General features: G+C 41.0%; 1 protein-coding gene across 1 annotated transcript in view; it reads right to left on the bottom strand.

The window, feature by feature from the left end:
• Window positions 1-26,571, bottom strand: part of nkain4 (sodium/potassium transporting ATPase interacting 4) — a 58,752-nt gene that overhangs the window by 10,390 nt on the left and 21,791 nt on the right. Inside the window, exons 2-5 of the mRNA XM_042491747.1 lie at window positions 24,593-24,730; window positions 22,221-22,301; window positions 14,004-14,204; window positions 2,861-2,921 (exon numbers count right to left, since the gene is read on the bottom strand). Coding sequence (XP_042347681.1) covers window positions 2,861-2,921; window positions 14,004-14,204; window positions 22,221-22,301; window positions 24,593-24,730 — 481 coding nt within the window. The remainder of the gene's footprint in view (window positions 1-2,860; window positions 2,922-14,003; window positions 14,205-22,220; window positions 22,302-24,592; window positions 24,731-26,571) is intronic.

Genomic DNA, 26,571 nt, shown 5'->3' with positions numbered 1-26,571 from the left:
TCTAAAAAATGGAGCATGCGATTAAAATTGCAACAAAAAAAAAATCATTACATGAAGCGGTTTCATTTTACAAAACAGTGTTTTTCTGACGCTATTTAGACTTGTCACAGACTTGCTGCTAATGCAGCATCTACTAATGTGTGCTCACCTTTTCTCTGATAACTTAAAGTCCCTGTTAGCTTCTGTAATGGGATGTATTTCTCAGTGAAATTGAATATTTGATTGGTGTACAATTATAAGAGGGATTTAAATACAATTCTTTGCATTGACTGAACTGCTACAACCGGGCAAATTTAGATTTTAGTGCGATACAGAGCTACAGTGGATCGTTAGCTCTACTGCTGGGGTCCGCTGATGAAGAAAAACCCAAAAACAAGTAACAATAACCCCAGTACACAGAAATATTAAATACACTGTTTTGAAAAATGGTAAGGAACTGTACTCTGTTTATCAGAGTAGGGGGGTTGCTGGGGCAAAATGCATGACCCTCCCTTCACCCTTTAAATTACTGCATTTCACAGCTTCAGGCTGTGATAAATGATGTGATTTTGGAAATTTTTAATGTAAACATACCCTTTCAACCCAGTTGTGATTTTAAAAGTAAAAAATAAATATATCAAGCCAACAGCCCATAGCCACTGCAGTTTGGGGAAACAAAGATGCACCGACACATAGAGCTGTTGCTTTCTAGCTAAATTAATCTTAGCTCTGTGCTCTGATGTAGTTTGATTAATGGTTGGAAGTTGTAATATCATTGGTTGAAATTGGTTGGTAGTACTAGCTTCGGTTAAACACACATAATATTGTGTTTTACAAGAGGAAAACACACAATTTTGATCTAAGAACACTAACAATTGTATATTTTTTCATTTATTTTTGACATATACTGTTAGGTGCACAAAATGCCCAGGGATGTGATCTGAAAGGGTGAAAAGAGCCTTTTTTAATTTCATCTCTCTGAGCCAACTTATCCACATAGGTTTCTTCTCCTCTAAAACAAACAGACCCGGTCATTTAAACCGGTAAAAATACTGAATAAAGCAGTTTCACATTAAAAACCGTCCTTTTTCCGACACTATTTGGCTCGTCAAGGTCATTTTTGGTTTGTCCGTTCTGGGCTGCTGTAGAAACACAGTAGTGCAATGTGGCAAACTCTGTGGATGAGGACCAGCTCCGTACGTAGATATAAAAGGCTTACTTTAAGGTAATGAAAACACAGCAATTCTTATTTTGAGGTGATTATATACTATTTTTATAACTAATTTTATTATATTCCATTTCTGCCAATATATTCCCCTAAATCCTGCACACTGGACCTTTGCACAAACACAGTCTGTGGCGACAGTCCACACAGGCGTGAACAAAACAAAACGTCATGAAAAACAAAAGGAAGAGTCTGTGACGGAGAAAGTCTTTTTTTAATTTCAGTTGACTCGACTCTTGCTAAAATGGTATTGCCCTCCAGGGATTACTTAAGGGGCGACTGGTGATTAAGTGGTACTGCCCAGAGCTGGGGGGAGTGGCTGGGTGGTGGTGCTAACCACTCACAGCCAGTGAATCTCTGGTATGTGACCACCAAAGAACTGCTTAGACTCCTATACCGCTCCTCTACGGGAACACACACGGAAACCACATCACAAGTCCCCCCAAATTATAAGAGTCTGCTGTTTAAGATGCAATTAGTGCATGTAGTGCTTTGTTCATTACGCTGTGTTCAAATCAAATTAGAGTTTGGGTGTCTCACAAAAGGGACTGACGTGATTACAGCCAAGCTCCAGATACTTCATAATTAGTATTCTAACAAGCACGCACAGTATGTGCGAATATGTGCTTCAGAAACTCCATTTAATCTCAGCTAATCCTCACAGAGAGTTTTAACTTTCAGCTAAAATACAAGAGAAAATATGTAAAGGCAGATTCTCACACATGTGGACATTGCCATGAGAGTTACTGCACTGCTAATCAGATATTTACAACTGCCACCGACCCTCAGATCCAATGTTTCCTGCTCTCTGATTGGCTAACCTCCAGCAAGACCTCTGACCTGCTGCCTATGAGGTCACAGCAGCTGGGTCATTTATCACAAGGCTCTGTCTCTGGTTTCTCCTTCTCTTATGACTCATTCCACGATCCCTGTCGTCTTTTCCCGCACCCTTTCCTCACTCCCTGCTTTATGCAAGAGAGGAAAAAATGAGAGTCAACTCTTGCCCTCATTTGACTCTGTGTTAAAGATTTAAGGCAGAGCAGCACACGGCAACAAAGACAGCAGAGAGAAACTTCAGAGGAAGGATGCACATGTTTGACTAGATGCATTACAGAGAAGAGGGAAGGTGTGTGTGAACAAGAGGGTGGGGGAGGTGCAATACTGCAGTATAAAAACACCCACCCTCACCAGGCAACAGACAGCTGGAGCGACAAACGGGGGGGGGGGGGGGAGTGTGAAAAGTGAAAGTACATTAAAGAAGGTTTTCATCAACAGTGAGGACCACACAGAGCGGTGAGGAGGAGGAATGAGGCGACGAGCGGACACGTGAAAGAGAAAAGGAAGAATGGGCTGAAGGAGGTGTGTAGAGGGAACACATGGTTCCTTTGGTTCTGGAGGGAGAGAAGAGGAGAGAGAGGGCCCAGCTGGCGTGGGGGAGGAGAGAGGAGGGAGACAGGGGAGAGCAGGGGCGGTGATAGTGAGGGGTGGGATAGGAAGAGAGGGAGATGAAGAAAGATGCAGCCCTGTTCCCCTCAGCTCCGGTGTTTTCCATCTCAGCTGTGTGAGTGGGTCTGAATCATTAATTGTTGCAATGATCTGTTTCGGGAGTGTGTGTGCTTGTTAGTGTGTGTTTAAGAGTGAGGTTAAGCAACTCACAGCTGTCCTCCTCCTCAGTGATGGCGCTGACAACATAACAGGCGTACACGAAGCCCAGGAGCTGTGAACACACAAGCAAACAAGAGAGGTTACACTCCACAGAGCTGGCAGTGAGCAGTTGATAAACAGCTGTGTGTTTGCTTTGATGGATAAAAAACGGTAATACTGAACATCTGGAAAAGAGCGAGTTTAGTGTGGATGCAGCATTGATTTGGGGAGATTGCGGCTGTGTGTTCCCAGGGCAGGTGATGCAACACTGCAAAGAACAACACACAAATTTACTGGAATTAATTTTAATGATCAAGTGATCATTTGATCCATTTATCAACTCAAGGGTAGTTATCAAGCAAAAAAACGTCAAAAAATGTAAGAATTTAAGAAGGTTTCAGCTTCTTAAATGTGAGGGTTTACTGCTTTTCTCTTTTTTATAACACAGTGAAGTGAACATTTTTAGCTTGTGGATTTTTAGTAAGACAAAACAAGCAACATGAAGGTGTCGCCGCGTGTTCTGTAGACATTTTGTACTATTTTCAGATGCTTTAGAGGATTAGGGGCTGTGTCCACCAAAGTATTTTTAACCGAAGCCAGTGCATTTTTTCAGTGCTTTTCAATGGAGCCAATAGCATCTTTTTCTGTGTGGAGTGTTGAAAAATGCTCAACTTTAGTTAAAATACTGATATCATAACTGTTACCTTTTACCCAGCAGTTCAATCACAGTGAAGGAGGGAATACCACAAAGACCAACCTTCAAAAATTTAAGTGCTGAACAACAGCAACTATGGAGGAGATATATGATTATATACTATGTTTGCTTTTATGAACCCACACACCTTCCTTTCATCCAGAGCAAGCTCTCTCTGCACTAACAGTTTTACTTCTGAGGATGTTCCATATCATAGCAATTGGATACAACTGAAGTGATGAAAATACGCTACACCTCCTAAAAAGTGCTTTCAGCTGGGCGTTTTCTAAAGAGAGCTGAAAGAAAGGACAAGGGGCAAGCATGTATAAAAAGTAAAACCAATTCTTAGCTGCAGCCAAAAAGCAGCTAAAATATTTAATTACCAATAATGGATCAAATAATTATGTGTAATGTGAATGTCACTCATAGTGATGGACTTGCACAAAGCGTTACCACTTGATTTAGCAGTTCCCTTCAACTCACTGTTTTGGTTTTCTGGCCTGCAACTTCAATGTTTTGTTTCACTTCCCTCATCAGTGTCATTTTCTGTCACAGCAGGCAGCTGTGACAGAAGAAAAACACACCCTCTGATACCTGCTGAGTACCAAATGGCAGTCAAAAAAAGTTAAGAGACAGGCCGATAAACATAGTGGAGCATTTAGCTGCTTAAGAGACAGACATTTCTCTCAGGAGTTGGTGGAGGCCAAAATCAGAGCAAAAACGAGAGTAAATATTGGATTTACATACATCAGGTGTCTAGAAACAAAGACTGTAAATACTCAACTGTTCCCCAGCTTATTTATTATTGTTATGTTCACAGATCTGAAGTGCTATAGTATAAAATCAGGGCTGGCAATGTTAAGAGTTTCTAGCATGTACTTATAGTAGTATCTCATATGGACAAACATCAGAAAGCAATGGCGAGCACTCAAAGTGACTGTGCACTGATGCACGTGCAGGCAAACAGTGCTGAGAATAGCCTGTGGAACTGGCAGATGGCTGTCATCAACTCAGAAACAGACACTAGGAGAGACAGACACTGGGAGACAGTCTCTCTCCACCCAGCCGTCCATCCATCATTTGGCACTCTGCCATGCCAATTAAAACAGCGTCGGGCATGCTGCCCTCCTTGCACACTGGGTACACAAACACAAAACCCAAGGGGGGATTGATGTCTGTGATGGTGGCTATTTATATAACATTCAATCAACCAATAACTTAACATGGCCTGTGTAATCATATGAGGAACAAAAACGACGTGCAGTTATTCGGCTTTTCATCTCTATTACTAGAGTTTTATACACGTTTTTCATGTGCACAATATATTTGGCCCTCATTGAAGTACATGCAGACGTAGATTAAATGTTTTATTTATGAATGAAATGCAGGTGTGGCGTCTAGTAGAAAAAGGAATGGGTCCTTCTCTGTGTGGCTAGATAAGATACACTCTCTGCCTCTCTCACTCTGTTTTTTCTCTCTAGTATCTAATTGCTGGTCTCACCCCATCCATTACAGTGGCGGTGAAATGGAGGTGAATTAGCATATGTATAAAGCCAGTGTCAAGCACAAGATGGTGTTAACAGCAGGGGGCAAACCCTGTTTTCAACTGCATTGTGTGTTTTTCCTGTAAAAGTGTGTGCCAAGTGTGTGGTCGTACGAGTTAATATCAATGTGTGAGTGCACGTTTGTTTAATTTTCATAAAGGTCTCTGATCACTGTTGTGGTCTGGGTTTGAGTCAAACATAGTAAAGCCAATAAGTCAAACCCCAGGAGACCTGAGACTGAGAGTGACTTTAAAACAGCGTTTTAAGATGAACTTGATCTTCGTTTTGATACTTTGTCAGATGTATGGGATGAAAATAGAATGAGACATTTTAATAATTTGAGTGCTTTAATATAATGGGGTGGAGCTTTAACAACTCATTCACTCCATTCTTTGCCGGAACTTAGTATCTAAAGCCCCTTTCACACTGCCTGTTCATGTAACGTCCGATCGTAAATGTCTGCAAACTGTTAACCAGCATATATCCACAGAATTGCCAAGATCCCTGCTTCATATTAGATGAACTGCCAGAAGTTTGCGTACATAAATTAAGAGTAAATACATCTTGGCAATTTTGTGGATATTTGCTGGTTAATGGTCTGGAACAACTTAGATGGTACTTACAAAAATACCAATCACAAACTGATACACCTCCTGCATGGGATTTATCTTACCCCTTGGATGCTCCATCTGAAGACGCTTATATCCTCTTTAAACTGCAAGCTCTTCCCTAATGACAACATGAGCTCTTTCCTGCACATGTATTGGAATTGCCCAGCAGTAGCATTTTTCTGGAAAATAGTCTACTAATCTACAACCTTATCTAATCTAATTGATACTGAAGCAGCGTATTGTCCAAAGCTGCTACTATTGAATGAAACCTCATCTTAAGATCTCTTATTTCACTACAGGCTTGCACTTTTTGTTGGTCTGACAGCAGAAAAAAATGTTTAATTTCGTTGGCAGCCACCTTATTCTTCCTCCCAGAGTCATTGGCTACAATCGTTATTGGATGTGTTATATATGAAGATGTGAGAATGCAAAATGCCAAACAATCAACCATCTGTGCCTGGGCTTCCTTTACTGACAAAACGAAAAATCTGCTGTGCACAACCACTAGGTCATAGACAAACTTATTATTGTTATCTTTTCTTTATTAATTTTTTTGCTCTCTTTTAATTTTTTTTCTTTGATCTCCTGAGGCTAATTATGTTGCAGACAGAGTTGGGGTTAAATTGTTTTGTATTTGTGTGTTTATGTTGTTTGTTAACTGTGTTAAACAGTTAAAAAGAAAAATACAGGTTAGTTTTAGTACCATTTCAGAAATATTCCCCACCCATGCTAAGATGCCTTAAAATGCATTTTAAATGACCATTTACGTACTCTGGCAATGTGTGTGCCATGTAAACAGGAAGCAAACTATCCTCTCGCCGTTGGTTGAAAATACTGTGGAGCCCCAGTTAGCCAAAATGACCAGGTTGGCCTGGTTCCAAACTTGGCAAGGAGGAATGAATAAGTAGCATCCAGTTGCCCAACTCTGCTGAGATTCAGGATTAATGACGGCACAGAATTGGGCCAAATAAACTGTCCAGATTCTGGGTGCCATCACCAGGAGATGGTGGAAAGGAAGACCAGGAATTTCTTTGCTTGGACCAATGACAAGGTGGAACAAAGTAACACATGAATAAGGTGGTCAAGGTGGCGGAAAAGATGAATTGGGAGTCACTGCAAAGCAAGTACAGTAAAACAGATATATTCAAACTAAAATATGGTCAGCAGCATTTTCAAAGTCCCTATTTCAGACGTTGAAATATGCCAGAGTAGTGTGGACGCTAAGCAAAAACAAAGCAATAGGAGGGGAGGAGAAAGTGAAGCTCTCGCTTCCTGCCAAAGTTTTCATCAAAGAAATGTAGTCAGGGAAACCACAAAGAGGTTGAGGATGAAAGGAACAATATGAAGTCAGTTTTAAATCTATAGACACGCTATTGCCTTGAGGATAAAAAACACACAATACGACTGACATGAACTTTTAGCTTCGCTGCACACTCATAAATACTACTTCTGCATAGACAAATCAAACACACTAGAAATTCCATGAAGTGTAATACCTTTAATCAGTGAATGGCAAACCTTCGGAGTGAGCCTGTCACTGCTCAGTAATGGAAAATCAGCACCGTTTCTCACTCTTAGACTGATAACTGCTGACAGCAAGACATACTGGACGCTGTAATATATCTGCTCATGTCTGCAGTCTCGCCATGGGCTGATCTTAAACCACTCCGTCTTCTTCTTCATTTCTGTAGCTGCAATACATTTAGTGCAATGCACAGGGTGCTAATAAGATCAGAGTTGGAGGCTTTTTGCTGGAGGCACTGCTGTCCTTAGCCAATATAGGCCAGTGTCCTCAATAACAAGTGACAATTCCACTTAAACATCCTTGCATATTAAATAATCATGTTCATAAACCCACACATGCAAGCACACACTCTCCCGAAGCTTTCTTCTTTGACTTCCCACTGTCACTTCTGGAGTTCAGGGATCATTTTAGAGATTGATGTCAAATTAATTAAGCTCATAAAGCCCCCGCATGTCCTCTGAGGCTGGATGTCAGTCTGCCTGTGAGGACGTGCCAAACTAAAGCCAACTCATTTAGCTGCCAATCATATGGGCTTTTTTTCTCCCTGCACTCTGCACTTTTTTCTTAAAGTTAGTCACTCTTTACACAGAGGTCTCTACATCACTGTCCCTCCTCATTGTGAGTTCATCTTTTCTCTCCACCTCTCTGTGTGTCTTTGTTTTATTGTTGCTCAATAAATGCCACCCTCCTCCCTGTCTCTTCTGCAGGTTTTTGAGCAGTGATCTGGACAACTGACAAAGGAAACAAGTCGCCAGAAAACTGGGCAGTTCAGTGCAAGATGTTAGGAAAACATCAAAAGCACAGCTGCCCTCCGGGGGGGGGGCTTCACTTACTATTTACTATGTTGCAGAGGAAACTGAGGGAGGTATTTGTGATAGTTCAGCAATATCAGAGTTTCTTCTTTTAGATAATGAGGGCCAAAATAAGTTCGAAGCTTAAATGTTCATGTGTGTGTGCTTGAGAAGAAGGCCAGCTGCTGAGCTAGAAAGGAAGGTTACTTGTATTTGCATAGGCTAATGAAGGTCAGGTGTATCCCGAATGTGCCAGTCAAGAAAGACACATGACCTTCTTTGACGATGCGCACCCTCTCACAAACATCAGCCATCAGACATGAAGCAGTTTCATGATTAGCAGAGTGCACACTTCTCATTTGTAACTACAATAAATCAGGTTTCTAGTCAATTACTTGGTTATGAGTGTTACTAAATAATTTCCAACAACAAAAAACTGTCTTTTTTCACTGCAAAACAGCTACATATTAAAGGCCTTTTCTCTTCATTTAACATAGTATCTGTGTAGTCCTGAACTATAAGTTGATACATGGACTAGTTTATTGTCAGTACATGTTTCAACAATTTTGATATTGAAGGGATTAACTAACTCATTTATCTAGCAACAAGACTAACAGCCAAAATACATTGGGCACGGAAACAGTGCAAAACATCTGCTGCACCATGCCCAAAGCAGAGCCTGTCTGTCTGTCTGTCTATCTATCAATCAATCTAATTAATTCATCTATTGGATCTAGTTGCAGCTATCTCATTTTTGCTGGCAACAACCACCAATATCAACCTCATGGTGGCGCTATAGTCAGATGATCACCAAATGATAAAATGGCCTGGCATTTGTGACTGTCTGTATAAACATTTGTGCAAATTCATTTAATTGATTTTGAAATATTTCACAAGGTGATTTTTTTTAACCTGCTGGTGCTGCTAAAGGAAAAGTCAAAGGATCACAAAAGTCGATGGGATCTATCCTCTGATGACCATGAATGTCAGTACAAAATTCCATGACAATCCATCCAGTAGCTTTTGAGACATTTTCATCTGGATCAAAGTAGCAAGCCAGCCAACTGACGAACAGACTGACGGACCTTGAGCTCTGGGGAATTTATTTGATTTATTTTTAGAAATTTTACAAGCAACTACTTGACGATTCTTAAAAATGCATCACATTAATCAATAATGACAATAATTTTTGGGTTGCAGCTCTATATCGGACTGTTTCCTGAGCGAATTACAATTTTCTTTCTTTCCACAGCCGACTGGTTTGTGCACGTGTGTGCAGTGACAGATATCTGAGTCGATCTACATGCTAATTAACACACTATTGATCATGGCTCAGTGTCAGGAGAAAATTCACCTGGTCTCCTCGATTGAAAGGAATTTGCAGGTAAAATATATCACATGGGAGAGAGGAGAAGTGCAAAGAGAGAGGGAGACAGGGGTGCTGCAGGTGTCCTGTAGGTTAATTACACAGGACCTTGTGCCTGACAAAAAGGCGCAAGCTTCTCTCCAGTAAATTAGATGTGTGTGTTTGTGTGTGTGGGCAGCTGCATGTTTAATGGCAAAACATGATGAGATAGGGACTGCAGAGACCACATCCACCTGTTCTTTTCTCCCAGCCCCCTCCACACACAGATCTGTACAGCTTACAAGACCACATGAGGTCGTTAAGTGTCTGTGGTGCTGATTTGCATCTACCACATCAAATAACAGCAAATAACAGTATGTTGATGTAAAAAAAAATAATAAAAAAAAACAGACACAAGAGGCTGACCATGCAGAAATAATGCCTAAAACATTTTAGAAGAGGTTTGACTTAGTGAGGGGGAGAAAAATTAGGCTCTCTGGCAAGAAAAACAAAAGGACAGAGGGCGAAACAGGCAGGTAAATAAAACAACCAGCGAACACTCAACAAGCAAAAAGCAAAGCAAACATGCCGCCAGAGACAATTTACTTCTTTAATGTTGCTTGTTCTTCACTTCCAAGCTCCCTCTTCTTCTTCTTGCCTACCCTCAGAAGTTTAACGAGACCAAATATTAGAGTAAAATTAATCTGAGGAAAATCCATTTCCCCGCAAAACAGATTAACAATTAAAGCTCTTGGCGGAGAGAGCCTTTGAAGTACAATGGCGGGCAGTCATGTTTTTATGATGTTCTGCGAGTAGCCCAACACAATATTCAGTGGCCCGCTGGAGACTAATTCTCTTCTCTGGTCTTCGGGTCTTTCTCTTCTCCTCCCTGTTTTTTGGCAGCAGCCAGCAGACCTAATAACTGCTCACTACTGCATCATCAGTCTTTTAATCCCAGGATCTTTATAATCCTTTGAAGCAGATGCTGTAAAACTTACAGAGCAGTTACAATGCAATGTCAGCACTGACATATTGCTTAATGCTATCATTATACTAGACAATGCGTGGCCAGGCACTGATTCTGGACAAATTACTGCACTTTAAAATAGAAGCACATCAAAGATCCCTCCAGTTGGCTCTACATGCAGCACACACACAAAAACAAAAACGCACATATTCCCCACAGCGGTGATGGATGTTCAGCATGAGAGTCTGAAAACACAACATGGACTAATGGACTTATCAAAGCCAGCACCCTGACCTTTAGGATGAGTAGGGAGGGGGTGGGCGGGGTGGTCATGCCGGTGAACTGAATAAACCTGAACAACGACAAAACACACATCCGACCTTCTGGGCAAGAACGGCCTCCAGCAGTAATGAAAGAGGTCTGCCCACAGCAGCTCTGCTGAGGGGACCACTATAATCAACCAGAGGCCCTTATTCGTCCCTCACACTACCCTGACATTAAAGGAATACTTCAACCTCCGAATGAGCATTTGTATATCAATTACTAATCCTGTGTTACACTGAAATGGTGAAAACTGTTTTCAAAAATTTTGGATTTTTAGTTTATTGTAGAGGAATGTGAGAAAAACAAAGTTTTCTTCACAAATTCAACATAACACAGGGTGAGTAACTGATATAAAAATGGTTATTTGTGGGGTTAAATATTCCTTTAAACCAGCTGCACTTTAACACACATCTAAACACCAGAGAACAAAAGTTACACTGAGTAAGAAATACAGGGAGACACAGAGAAAAGTGCATTGTCATTTTTGTCATTTTAGTTGGTGAAAGTTTTACTGACATGAAGGTCAAACTCGGTGAGATCTGGGCAGGAAAAGCCGAGACAGGAAGAAAAATAGGAGAAAATAAGAGGAAATGAGCAATGGAACGAAAGAATGACGCAGGCTGCCGTTCCTCCCATTATCAACTTTCACACAATCCTCCCAACGCAGATTCCCAGGGAATAGAGAGGCAAAAGAAGAAAGCACTGCCTGTGGCAGCAATAACCTATGCTAAATGATATATCTGTGTGTGTGTGTGAGCACGCGCGCATGTCTGTGTGCATGTGCATTTTATGAGTAGCTCAGCAGCTCTGACAACCCCTTGACATCTCTCACTGCTCCCTTTAGTGTGTAAGAGTTATGTCTACAGATGTAAACCAACATCACATCTTGCACAATTTTTCTTCCTCCTTTCTCTCACACCTTTCTTCCTAACTACCCTCTATCTCACCAGATATGTTTTCTCAGGCTCGACTGTTTTATTTAACAGCGAGGGTGGTGCACAGGAGCAAAAGAAGACGGGAGGATAGAGAGGTGTGTGTAGAATTTTTTTGCTGACTGCACTGACAGGGAAATCAGTCATTATTATGACAGCGAAAGAAAACCAAAGCCATTCAATAACAATATGTTCTGCAGGATGGGTGGGTGATTTTCAGTGAAGGCAACAAAGAATATAAGGGCAGGGATGGAGCAAAATATTCCCCTCAGTGATGAATCAATGAATAATACATTATCCCAGTTTGAAAAGGTTGCCTCCACTTCAAGCTCATCCTTTAAACCTCTGAGTTACTTTTTGACTGATTGTAGCCTGTGGCGGCAATAAGCGACAACACAGGGCTGACTTTAGCAAAGCTTCACTTCTGAACGGCTCTCTTCTAGCTTGTGATGAATCTGCGCGGATGGATGACAGTGATGCCTCCATTACTGGCCAATGGATCCACATTTGTCATCCTAATGAAACATGCTCCTTGGAGCCCAAACTAAATATTTAATGGCCTCTCACAGCGACCTTGAAAACCCCTCTAGCACAGACAAAGGGACACCCTACTTTTTTCCTTTTCTTTTCATTCACTCCTTTAGCTCTCTTTCTGCTTGGCCCACCAAAGAGGAAAAAAATGTGTTCAAATGTAACTAAGTACATTTACTCAGTTACTTTACTTGAGTAAATGTACTTAGTTACATTTACTTGAGATACTTGACTTAACTTGAGTTTATACCTCTTTCTAATTTTACTCCACTATAGTTAAGAGGAAAATATTGTACTTTTAACTTCACTACATATAACTAATGGCTTTGGTTACTTTACGAAATACAATTTTTGCATAAAAAGCAAATAATAAGTTAGCCAACTGACAGAGAATTAATTGGCAACTATTTAAAATAACATTTAAGTCAGTTTCTTATCATTTTTAAAGTAATTTTAAGATTTGGGGGGTGTTTTTTTTTTGTTTTAGTGTACTTCAAGTACATTTCCCTGATTATAGATACTTTTAGTTAAATCAACATTTTCAGTGGAGGACTTTTACTTTTCACAATGTGGTATAGTACTTTTTACTTAAGGAACTGAATACTTTCTCCACCACTGGTAGAAGACAAATGAAAACAAAAGTGGAGTCCATTTCCCAAAAGCAGCGCTCTGCGTTCAGCCTGAGAGGAAGTGAGGGCACAAGGAAAATTATTCCATTTGTGACACTGGGACTTCAGTACCAATTTCCCTGCTCCTCGCAGGAGCTGTTACCACAAAGATGGTGGTGCATGCTTGGTTGGACGTCGGCATGCAAAAATGTAGGCATAAAAAGTGTTGCCATCTCCTGTGGAGGAGTAAAAGTCCATGTGAGGAGAGGAATAAACCAATTCACTGCCTATAGTGCAGAGGCTAATGAGGTTCAGCGAAAGAGTCAGGGCTATAAAGTGAGGTCAGCCGTTTTATTACCTTTCTCCATAGAGGTGACGGGATGAATGGTGCTACAGAGTGCTTCTAAGCACTGGGTCCCTCTGCTGGTTCTCTTATCTACCCTGTAGTTAACTGCATTCATTGTGCTCTCCCAGGTGTAAATTAAGATTATCAAGATTATATGGTAAGAATGTAAAACCAACAGGACTCTGAAACCCACTGAAGGCTGATTAAGCTGCTGTCCTCTGCTGTCACCTGCTGCCACCATTTAATCCACTCCACATGTATTAAAGTGACAATGAGTGTGAAAAATAGGTGTGGGTGTGTTTATGTGCATTTGCAATGGAGTCAAAGTGTGTTAGTGAATGCTGCTGTAAGTAAATGTGCGTAATGTGCATGTCTGAACCCAAGTGCCTGCTGTGCTGGCAACTAAGAACATCCTGGCTCTCATCCAATATGAGGTTTAGTCAATCATACATGAGTGTGTGCAAATGTGCATGCTGGCAGGATGTGAGTTTCTGGTGTATTCATACGGCGCTGTATAAAGAGGACAATAACAGTCCTTCCAGTGTTTGAGTAACCTGTTAGCAGCTGGCAGGTCTGAGCCTCAGCCAGACAAAACAACGGATCAATTTTTCATCCAGTGACCGGGGCAGAGGAAGGGAGGCTGCAAGAGACAAAATAACAGACCGCTGTGGAAGTATATTGAGAAAAGTGCTTGAAGGGAAAACAAAAACATCACCTTCCTTTCAAGCACGTTCACCTTTCACATACAAGAATCCCACGGCTGCTGGTGTTAAGCGTGTAATTTGATGAGTTCCTGTGTAACATGTCCCCACACACACACACACACACACACACACACACACACACACACACACACACACACACACACGCGCACACACGCACACACACACACGGATCTGCATGTAAATATGCAGTCACACTGACGACTTGTACTCACAGCAACGAGAATCTGCGTGCCGCTATGCACAACCTCGATGTACTGGTAGTCCATGAGGCAGCCCATGACAGTGATGTAGGAGTGGCTCTCTGTGGTGCGGACCCCTGGAGCCTGCGGCATCTCTCTCCTAACGCAGCCCGGCCCGTGTTCGCTCCACCAAGAGTGATGGGCGGAGATGTTAAATGTCAGCAGGTCGCTGTCCTGAAAGGAGGAAAAAAAACATTGTTGCTTGACGTTATTCATTAATTATGAGTTACAATCATTTATTCTTTACGATAAACACAAGGCTGGATGTTTGATGTTTTTCATGGCTGGTCTCTCTTTTGATGCAAGGATTGGTTCAACTAGACAAAGGAGGCTATCTTAAACCCCACGCAAAATAGTGCTGAACATAGGACAGCTTGCTTCGATATTTTCAGACCGACACAGTTGTCATTTTTGTGGTCATCTCCCCTTGTGTAAGTAGCAAATGTACTTGCACATATCTGTGCGCCCATGGGTGTGTAGGTGAAGTGGCTGGTCGTTCACTAATTGCGAGATCAGCGGTTGGCTTTCAGGCTCCTCCGGTCTGCATATTAAAGTATCCCTAGGCAAGATACTGCAAAACAAAAATTGCTGTGAGTGTGTGAATGCTGAAAAGTTAAGTTTTTTGTTGGTATTTTTAGAAAGTTATTTGGTCAGAAACCAAAGTGTTGGAAAATTAGTCATTTTGACCTGTTGGTGACACTATTGGAAAAGTTGTAATAATTCATCTGTTTGGGGACTTGAATGTCTGTACCACATTTCATGGCAATTGATCCAATAATTGTTGAGATATAAACAATATTGTCATTCCGAAATGATGACATGCTCCTAGCATGGTTAAAACACATTTCTTACTCACTATCAGCTGTATCTAGCCATGTAGAAAGTTTTGGTTTTGATTTGAATTGACCAGTCTCAGAGAAAAAAGATTTCTGCTTTCACCCCTAAAAGCTGCAGTGTACAGAACTGTCTTTGTGGTGCTTAAATCTTTGAGAAATTACATTTAATTCAAAACAGCAATGTGTCCTTCCAGGAACAATGTGTCTGTTTCTGAGGATAATCCACAGACGTCACAGTCAACAGTTTTCTTTGGAACTACTTTCCAGTGAATAAATAATCCCTCTGAAAACTGTTGACAGTGTTTTTGTGGCTTATCCAGGGTAACATTGTTTCAGGAACAATGTTTGAAGTTGCAGTTTAATACTTTTAAATGTAAATTGAACTCAATTTACCTGCACTGCATTGGGTTGGAGGCAGACCTCTCAGAAGCTGAGGACCAGGCAAATAAAACAAAAACTATCTGCACTACTAGACACCACTAGACGGATCTAAGAATATTTTATTTTTATAATTTTGGGGAGCTATTAATATCTTTAACAGGAAATTGACAACACGCAAGTGTTTAAAAAGTCCATGAGCCATGAGTCATGGGTTACAACTTGAGTACATGAACTTTAGTCGGCATGAACCAACAGATTTGCTGTTCCAGAAGAAAGTTTCATAACTTCTTAAGCTGTGCCACATCGGTGCCACAGCTTTCAGATCCAGCATTTTAAACACGTAGCTCTTGTACACCCTGGCGATGTTCAATTTGCACACAGCCACATGAGCCCACGCGTACAGACGTACAGACGCTCACACCAATCAATACCCCAATACAGCAATCTAACCCTGCATCTGCCCCTCAGTGACAAGACATGCATTATTAACAGCCAAGCAAGCACTGTCAGGAAACATGTCTGATTCCTATCAACCCCCACTCACACTTACATGTACACATTGACGACACCTACGTATCACTTGTATCAACTTTCTGTCAACAAAAGATCCGCAGTCGGTGGAAATCACTGCTACAGGAGTCATAAACAATATTAAACTGATGTTACCATATAATATCCTTCTCTTTCTTCAAGCTGATTACTCTTCATCATCGGCCTCTGTCTCTATTTGCCTTCTCTGTCATTCTGTCATTCTCTCACAGAGTCGCAAAAAACAAGGGCGGCTGAAGGTCAATAGGTAGGATTGTGAAGACTAATGACTTGACAGATGCCATTGATTGAGCCTGCGAGCTAGGGAAACCATCTCTATCCAAGCTGCAGCCTCACTCACGACTGCAGAACATCAGAAGTCAATACTTAGGCTTTTTGCAACTCACTGTCAGGAGTGTTATTGTTATGCTCCCATGCACCCTGAAGCACAAATCAATCCCTCCATATCATAGATTCAAGGTTAGTCTACTGATACTGCTCTAACTATTTTCTTTAACAAAAGTCGATACATATTCCAACACAATCCTATTACTGGAATCACTGGAGACATGAGGCTTTCTATAAAACTAAACATCAAATGATTAGAATCTTATTTTTCATGATTTATTGTTTCTGAATTACAGGGAAGAGAGTTTATGTCAGTAGGATCACATAGGGGAGGAAACTTGAGTGGCTAACTGGGTGTTGTAGACCCTTCAGGCTCTGATGAGAGTCTCATATTTACTTAGATTTCATAAAGGTGTGCATGCACGGTGGCTGCATATTGATTCAAGAGCTAGAGGGACTTTGTTGAGGCTGGTATGCATGTCTAAAATGAAGTCTGCAGTCTCTGTGCGTGAGGGCTGCTGACTACATCCAATGTGATCTGCATGAATCTGAAAAATTGTGAGTTAAAATGACATTTGTTCATAGTATCATTTTTGCAGGTTGTTTTTTAAAATGCTACAAATAGGAAAACGGTTACTTTTCTTTTTTTCTTTCTCTCTAAAGCCCCTTTCACATACACACAAAAACCCTGAATTAATCTCAACATTACCCACGAATGAATCAGTTGATTCAGACATTAACTGGACTCTGCATGATCCCTCGTAAAAAGTCAGTGTAATGTACTGCTGAGTCCATGTGTAATTAGAGCATGTCACAGAATTCACAGCAAGCAAGTGGCTGTGTTGATATCATTTCTATAATATGCAAAACTGGAAAAATACAAACATCCCAGGGTGAAAACAAAGGGTCATTTACAAGAAAATAGTGACAAAAATGTCTAACCAGAATGACAATGGGATTCAGGAACTTCTGTCAGGCCGACGCAGAAATCATCAAGGCAATTTCAAGGAGCGCCCAGGGACTCAATTCCACAACATACTTTTTGGGGCATGTCCTGCCTCCTGCATGCTCGCAGGCACCACCCATCGCTTACAACAGTCATGTCCAATGTCCGGCCAAATTGTGGTCCTCAGACTGAATTTAAATGGCACTTGGGTTGTCTTTCAAAATGTACTTTATGACTGACAAAATATTGGTTGATCAAGCAAGATCACTTTGCATTGATTTTCATTCACTTCATGATGGCAGGACAATCACAAGGTTTGTAGACACGCACCAAGTATGAGCTATGGAGGTGAAACTGATGTGTTTTCAAAAACAGAAGGTAACCAAACAAACAGCTGCCTAAAACCAGATATTTCCTGCAAGGTCGCAGACACGGCCATGACAAAGAAGCATTAAGTCGACAGTGAGGGCCACCACTTTTAGGAGTCATGGAAAGTTAAATACTTTTTTACTTAAAGATAAAACATTTGTGTCATTTGTATGTGATGTTTTAAATAACCTGTATGATGTGAGAAGCAGCTGGCCCTCAGGTATTTTCACATTGTCTAACCTGACCCCCATTCAAAAAAAAGGTTGGAAACCCCTGGCCTAAACCAAAAAGAGTATTTCCAATAGGTGAGAACACGTTTGGTTAATCTCCTGTTGTGTGTTACATATGTGAAAGGTAAACTCCGGACAATGTTTGGACCTTATTCTCTGGGCACTGTTCAGAGATCATGAGAAAAATGGCTTAAGTCAGCAACAACAAAATCAGGTATTTACATCCATTTATATTCAGTGTAAATTTAGCTAAAGTCTAAGACATTTTTCTGTTTCTGTCATTTGATCTGATTCTGTGCTTTCAGTTTAAATCCTGACTTCATATTCACAAAATTGTCTAGAAACATACACATCAATACATGTTATTGATATTGATGACAGTATTGTGCGATCAGCCATATTGGCAATCTATAGCATCGATCACAGAGATAGAAGCAGTGTAGGCATATGCAATCAATACACAAAAGACGGAAATTCACTCACTCTGTTTGACAGCATTTAACTAGTCAAACTGATAATCCTTTTATATCTTGAATCCAATCAGTTTAGTTTTCGCGTTAAAACAATTATGGGTAACAGAAGTTATGACAAGACTGAGCCTACGGCCATCTATGGATCCATCCAATAGTTGTTGGGATTATTTCAATACGGAACAAAGTGGTGAAATGACACACAGAAAGACTGGCGTTGCCATCCATGCAGCCAAACCATTAGCTTAGCTCAAAATCTGAACATATAAAATAAATGTCTGCCAGACAGATAACATGTTTGCCATTTACTTTAACTACATGTTAATATTGGACCTCATTTTCCAATAGTTCTTAAGTGAAAATTTCTTCTTAACACCCAATTATGCAGTTTTCACAAAGATTCTGACATTCATCAATGTTTTCTTGTTTGGGATTTCTTCTTAGGCAAGAACAGAACCTTCACACACAACAGAGCACTCGAACACACATTTAGTGTTTATATGTTTGTTCAAAATAATGGGTTATTGTGTTTTTTTCAATTCTGCAGTTGTATAATATTATATGGATGAGGATCAACTTGGGGATATAAGATTAACTTGCTCATGCTTTCAATTTATGAGGACATGGACTTCTCTTAGGACCTTTCTTAAGAACAACTGAAGAAAAGATTTAGAAAGATAATGTTAAATGATCTTTGCTGATCTTGATAGAAAGAGAAAATGATCTCAGGAGATATTTGTTAGAATCAGAGTTTCACTTTTGGGTATTTTAATATAGCGGTAAACATTTTTAAAAGCTCAGTCAAGGAGTGTGAAAGAAGCTTTTTCAAATTCAGACGGCTTAGTGCGGACATGTTCAGAGTCTTTGTGTCTGCGGTCACTGTGTGTGCAGAGTGTGAGAGGGAATGAATAAAGAGAGAAGTGGTGAATTATGGGGGAGTGTTTAAAACAGAGGTGTGTGTAGAGTAGCAGGGGGTCTGTCTGTCAGTCTGTCTTGCACCATGGGGGTGGGGATAAGGGATCAATAGGAGGTGACAGAGCATGTGGCATATGACTGACAACCTGCCCCCTCACTCTGAGGGCCTTATCATGAACACATACACACACGCGCACACACGCACACGCACGCGCGCACACACACACACACACACACACACACACACACACACACACTTACTTATATAAATACACCCTCCAGAATAGTCCCGTCAACATTGGTCAAGGCTATCCGAATAGAATTAGCTGACTTGATTTCATGATAAAATATGTTGGGGACCTCTCAGGAAGCCGCATGCCATGTTTGGTCGTGCATGGTGTATGTGTGTGTGTGTGTGTGTGTGTGTGTGTGTGCGCGCCCCATTAGCCAGCTCTCCTCCTGGACACCATATGCAGGGCTGGAAGCCCAGGCTGGCTCCATCTGTCGGGTTAATGCCCAGCCTCAGCCCCAAGCAGCTGGCCCATACAAGCCTCATTATTCTAGCAGGAACCATGCAGGAGAACGCACAACACACACACACACACACACACACACACACACACACACACATGAAGTGAAAGACAGACACACTTGATGGAGCCATGGTCTATCACACAATGACAAAGTTGCCAGAGCTTGGAAGGTGTTTCTGAAATTCATTTTTTGGCTGTCTGAACTGGTGCGAGATGAACGTTGCCTACATGAATTCATTATTCTCAGTGGTCAGGTGGGCAAGATACCCATCAATAGCTTGGAGAGGAGGGGGGGGGGGTAAGCAGAAATGAAAAAAGGCAAGATATGGATGTTGTAACATATGCAGAATAAATTAAAAAGGATCAAAGGAGCAGTGAGGCGAGCAGTAAAAACAGGAGAAGACAAGATGTCAGGAGGAGGGAGGGTGGATACATTTACAGGTTGTGAGGTGACCACCCAACACTTCTCTTTGTCTCAATAAATATGCATCTTATCTGCACTCAGGCACCACAGGGGTGCCCCAAAGATTCAAAAGAGTTGGAGTGCGCATGCTGGTTTGGGAGAAGGGATTTTTCCAGATTATTTACCTATTAAACTGCGAGCTTCTACTTGAAACTCAACAGGGAGGTGAACGTCCCGCAGTCAGCACAGACGCACCACACAAATAATTTAAAGGAGCACAGACATCCTTCAAGGCCAAATTATACATCTCTGCTGAGCAGTCGAGGGTGTGTATAGCATAGATTCCTAAAGCGTAGGAAGTAATTTATACTTCTGTGTAGGATTCATACTTGATGGCTATGTCACACAGTCATTATATACCACAAGTAATCACATTTACTTGGGCTGCATTTGTTAATCACATCAGTGTGTTTATGCTTGGCAAAAAGCCCCTGGTAGCTGTGTATCGTATGTAATTGCAGCTTACATATGTTGATAAAGCTCAAAAGTGTGTTAACTATGCTTTTATATTACAGAACAAGTCATATTGGAGCAGCCATGCTTGGTGTAATTAAAAAAAACAACATTGGCACAAGGTAATAATTAAAGCTGAATCACTTTCAGGAGAAAAAACAAACCCAGACATGAGGCTTTTTCCTGGTAAAGACAGGAGGGATGTTGTTTTATCTGCAGGGTACAGTCACTGCCCTCACCTGTCTGCTTGTAGTCAGTTTAACCCCCAGTTAGCCGTTTAACCTTTTAGAGTTCGCTCAAGCTCAGCTACTGTTGGCAAGTAGCACCTGTAGTACTCATCAGGATTCCCCATATTTTCAAGGAAAAAAATTCAGAACATGACTTTTCGAGGACCCATAATAGAAATATTGTTTTCTTGCCCCCGTTACCCAGCAGTTTTCAAACACATCAGATTCAAATGCTATTCAAAGATAGTTACGGATCACAGGGAGAAAATGGAGAAACATGTGAGATGGTAAATAAACACAACATTACGTTGACAGCTACAAAAAACAAATTTGCATGGAGGACTGTTCCCAGAAAATTACTGTAAAGGTTTCATTACACACAACAAAATTACACAACTTTTCCAAAAGTTTATGATTTCTACTCATTCCATGACTTTTCTGGGCCTGGAAACATAATCATGAAATTCTATGGCTTTTCCAGGTTTTCCATGACCGTGGCAACCCTGAATAATTGTTGCTAAAGATGTGGACACGTTCATTTATTTTGTTTAGTCATTTAGGATAGTGGTAACACTGTCCTGTTAAGAGCAATCTGTTGGCTGGTTTATATGTTGTGCACTCTAGTGCTACGACAATAACAAACAGAGATGGGGCGATCTCTGTCAGCAGTGGTGATGCCAAGATGAGAAAATTTTCCCACTGGTATCTATACAATGCTTTCTTTGGTCTTTACCACAGATTTTTACATCTTCCCCTTACTTTGAACAAAACAACCCACCTCGTCTCCATCTCCCTGTTAATCTCATGGGTTGCGCTCTACCCACCAGAATGACCACTTCTTCTTCTTCTAGAGCTGCGACTCTGCTGCTGCTTTATGGAGCAGACACTTAAAGTTTATTACTGTGGTGTCTGATCTCCCACTGAGTATTGAGAACGCACTTCGTATTTTGCAAATTTGTTTTTTTGTGTCTATTCCATTTTTTTGAACATTGGCGCTGATTGCAAAAATTAGATAAATTGTTTACTGCCATTGGAAAACAGGAAAACAATGGTCTGGGTGTAGGGTAAGTAATGTAATCAGTCTTTCATTGGTGTATGCGTGAACAACCTACAACACCTGTAACACTGACTAGATAAAAGTAACCTGTGTGTATGCAGAAGTTATCCACTCCGGCTTGTTTACTTCTGCCCTTAACCCAGGTTCATCTTTAGGTTTTTATCAGAGAGAAGCACTTTCTGCGGTCATGGTATAAGTGTCTATCAGCTATGGTAAAATTCTCAACATGTCTTAAAGACATCTATAATGTGGGTGGCGCAACTCTTAAAGACAGAAATATAAATCAGGCTTCACTCCCCCACCAGCCTGTAACTGTGACCTCAGAGAGAAAAGAATATTCATCACAAAACACACAAAGCCACCCGACTGTGGCTGACAGATGCATGACGAAAGATTTGGAGAAAACAGCATAGTGAAAGTTTCGAAAGTCTCACCTTGGACAGGCCTCCTACGTCCAGGTAGAAACAGATGATGAAGACGTTCCAGGCCACCCACAGAGCGGCCCATACTGTATACTGGGGAAGGTGAAGACACAGACAGATTAGCTCCATGGACACTGAACAGAGCATGATGTGACGGCTACAAAATAAAATAGCAGGTAGAATGAATGATTTTATAAACACAGTCAAGTCAGGGGACAGTGTCCCACCACACACGCAAATATTCTTTAACGCACATGTGTTATTACACACCATATGCTCTAGAGACATCCAAACAGCTTACACACAAATGCATTTGTTTTTTTAAAGGCGCCAATAAGTTCAGCAAGTTTATTTGAGCCCTGAGGGAGATGCACACTTTTTAACTGCTAAGGCTGAATGAAGTTCACGACTTATAAAATTGTACAGTCAGACAGCCAACTGTTGACAGACACAGAGTGGTATTCACTGTCAGAGAGAGAGAGAGTCATCATTGTGAAGGTTGTAAAATCCTCTGACTCACGATGAATCGTGCTTTTAAAATGTCAGAGGTGTCAGAGGAAGAGCGCAGGGTGAGAGCAGCACCTTCGTATAAACATACATGTTGAATCATGAAACCCCTGAGCTTGCTCTCTCCCATTTTCCACTTGAAATGAGACAATAGCTCTACTTTCCCTCCATCCTGTCTTCCCGTCCATTCCTACTTCCTCTGTTTCTTCGTCTTTTCCTGTGTGGCTATCATTTATCCTTCAACATCTCCTCTGTCTCTCTTTACTCCCTTTTCCTCGTATCTCTTTTCCTGTCATTAACATCACCATCTGTGCTTTTACTAATGCTGCAGAAAATATGCTTTTAATGCCTGTTGTGAACGTTATGGTTTAAAATAAAAACTGAAGTGCATAAAAGCACATTTATGAAGCTTTATAGTGGCACCCTCTAACAAAAGGAGTGAAACGACAGGCAGCACATGCTTTGTACCGTGTTTCAAAGAATGACCTTCTCTGTCCAGAAACTCGACGCTGAGTATAAATCTGATGAGCTCCTTAGTCCCCCCAACACACCCACCCCCTCTTTAATTAGCCCTAATTACCATGGGATTAGAGTGATTTAAGGGTGTCACACAATGCACAAGAGAGTGCAGCACACTTTGCAATTAAAGAGGAAAAGCAACAACACGTCCAATCGAATGCAGGCAGAGGACTAATGCACAGTGAACTGCTTAACAAACTGTGAGGAACAGGATTATGTGGCAGACTGTACAATGTCACATGAGCTACTACTCTTCAGTTGTGTGTAGGGTTGGGCCAATGTAAAAATTTTCAAATGGTTTGAAAGTAAGCCAAACACCAGAACGGACAAATTTACTGAATTTTACCATGTGACCCGCATGATTCAGCAGTCAATCCCGACTGTGTCCCAACAGCAAATGATTGTCTATCTATCATGTAGCATCTTGTAACACCAGTGCTCTCTTGCCACATAGATTCAATTAAAAATGCCCCTCTGTCACTTGTAAACAAACCATGGAGCAATCAGCTGTGCGCTCAAGATCAGACTGAAGATGTAAACACAAGATGGGTGAGTGGCTATCTTCTTACGTTTGTAATGTTGCTTTTTAAATCAGAAAAGACATGTTTTATGTTGTGATATTTTCTTAAAATGAGAAACAATGTAACCAACAGTCAGTATTGTTACCCTAGCTTGTTTTTAGTTTTTTTTATGCTCATAAATTAGTAGAAACTTTTAGCTTCCAGGAGATCTCCCTCCAGCCAGCTGACACTGTGTTTAGGTTTTTGTAGTTAAATAAAGTAGATATAATATTAATTAATTCCTCATTTCAGCTACATGTATCAGCCAGTCTTCATCCACTGCTTTGCTTTTAAATCAAGCAACAGGAATAAATAGAAACACAGCATCCGACAAAAGTCCGGCTGATAACAGCGCTTGCATCCATTAAGGACAGCTCTTTCTTCTGCTTAACATCCAAAAGGTTTCCATATTGCTGCAGTTTTAGTCTTTTTAAGAGAACAACTGATTCTCTAATAAGCCTAAAAAGTACACAAAAACAGCCTGCTCTCTCTCCTGACCTCCCGCCTTGCTGAAATGTGATCTCTTTCATGAACACAACCTGTTGGACACTAGTTGCTCCATAAGTTTACAAACATGATATTATATTAATTTCACAGTCACATTGTTTATTACTAATGTAATGCAAGGTGTAATGTAATTTAGCACTGTGACTCAGGCTTCTTTTCAAATTGAACGTGACATGACATAATGGCAAGTGCCGGCTCAGCCAGTTTGCATAAATTAAACCGGTTTAAGCTCGTACACTAGACCAGTACGCCAAACCTGAAATCAATCCAACTTGAGTTGTGTGTACTCACCACCACAATGTAGCGTGGTCGGTACTGGATGGTGCCGAAGAGGCCGAGGATGACAATGATGATGTGGAAGAAGTTGGCGAGGATTGGGGCCCATTGGTAACCCAGGAAGTCAAACACCTGTCTTTCTAAAGCCAATACCTAAAGGACGAGAGAAAAGGAAGGAATCAGGTGAGGTTGACATGGACGCAAACTGCCTCTCCTGCTGTGACAGCAAACTGCAAAGGACGTTCTGAGGTTGTCAAAGCTACACAATGGCGACCCACATGCACATACTGGCAGCGTGGTCATGTACCGCTCATGGTTTATTGAAGACAATATCTATTCACCTCACGGCAATTGGCCAACAATCCTCCATTAAGTGAGCAGACATGAACAGCTTGAGTGTTCAGCCTCTGACTGTGGGAGCGCCAGAGGTGAAGACTGGAAGTTTTGTAAAATAAACAGTGACAGATTTATCGATTCAACCCCTGCTGAGCTAAAGAGGCGCTCACTATTTCCAACCTTCCTGCCAATGGCCTCCAGGATTAAGAATGCTCTGGGAACTTTATGGGAGGCGAGGGGCCTTCTTTAATGATACCACTGCGGTGAGCTTAGGTTCTTATTGAAATATGTGCTTGCAAACAATGTGTACACATGCACATGCATAAGCAAAGTTAAACCGTCTACAATGAAAAAAACAAATTCCACAGTTTTCCCAACGCAGGCATACCCTCCTACATCTACAACAGATTCTAGATCTTTTCACATTCAGGGCGTTTACATGCATCATGATATGAAAGTTGACAATTTTCATACTGTGTACATTTGGTTATCTTCAATATTTTAAACAAATGCAACTGGACAGAGAATCTCACCTTTAGTTGTTTGATAGTTTTTTTTTTTAAAGGGAAACTTTTTAGTTTTACACAAACTTCCACTGAAAAAGTAGTTTCTAATCCTTATTATTGCCATAAAAATATTTGTTCAACCAAAACTAGACCTTCTGTTAACATTATTTAAGGGTCATTTTGACTGATAACAATAACAATTCTGTAATCCAGTGATACCATGAAATACTTCTTGTGATGGTTATTATACCATGAAAATCTCATACCGTTGCAACCCTAGTAGGAATATTATCTTTTTCAGAATAAGGGCAAAAAATGGAATGTTTTGTGCTTGTAAACATAATATTGATTCATTCATGAGGTCCTTTTTTCTTGTTCTCTTCTCCCATCCCTCCACCTGAGCTCTTTGTGTGCAACATTTTGTGCAACAGCAAAAAAAAAACAAAACAAAGCAATTTGAAGCTTTAAGACTGTGAGTCCCTATTTGCATCAACTCAATTAGCATGCCATTTGGGGGGAAAGTACAGGGAGGGGTGTGTGTGAACCATTTAATTAGAATTCCATCGCCAATCCAATTCCATTCTCAGTGTGTGTGTATGTGTGTGTGTGTGGGGGGGTTGTGTATCTCGAGCAGCGATGTGTTTCGTTGTGTGTCGACATGTCATTTCCAGCCAAGCGCTTGAAGATGGATGAGGGAGGGAAGAATCTCGTCTCTGCCGCAATGATAGGAACGCACCATCGAGCACATTCATGCAAACACACACACACACACACACACAGACACACACACCACACATTCGATACACAGCCGTGCCTGCTCTTCCTAATGTAATGGAAATGTTACCAGCAACCCAATGAGACATTGTGACAGGCAGGGGGGAGAGATGATCAAATACTGAGTGATAATTAAAAATGAACACTCCTTCGAACAGAGGGCGAGGGCAATAACTCCACAGACAGGGTGTGAAGCGACAGAGGTCGCGATGAGTGAACTGTGACCCGCATCAAGCATTATCGTACCAAAGTCAAGGAATAGCTCAGCAAGTCAAAGATAAAGCCTTCACTCTAATGGAGGGAAGAGAAAAAAAAAGAGAACAAATAATGGCAGAGAAACAAAATTGTGATGGATGGGGAGAATATTATGAAAAAAAA

This window comes from Plectropomus leopardus, chromosome 8 (genome assembly GCF_008729295.1).
Source record: "Plectropomus leopardus isolate mb chromosome 8, YSFRI_Pleo_2.0, whole genome shotgun sequence".
Lineage (NCBI taxonomy): Eukaryota > Metazoa > Chordata > Actinopteri > Perciformes > Serranidae > Plectropomus > Plectropomus leopardus.
This window is presented reverse-complemented; position numbering and strand designations above follow the sequence as displayed.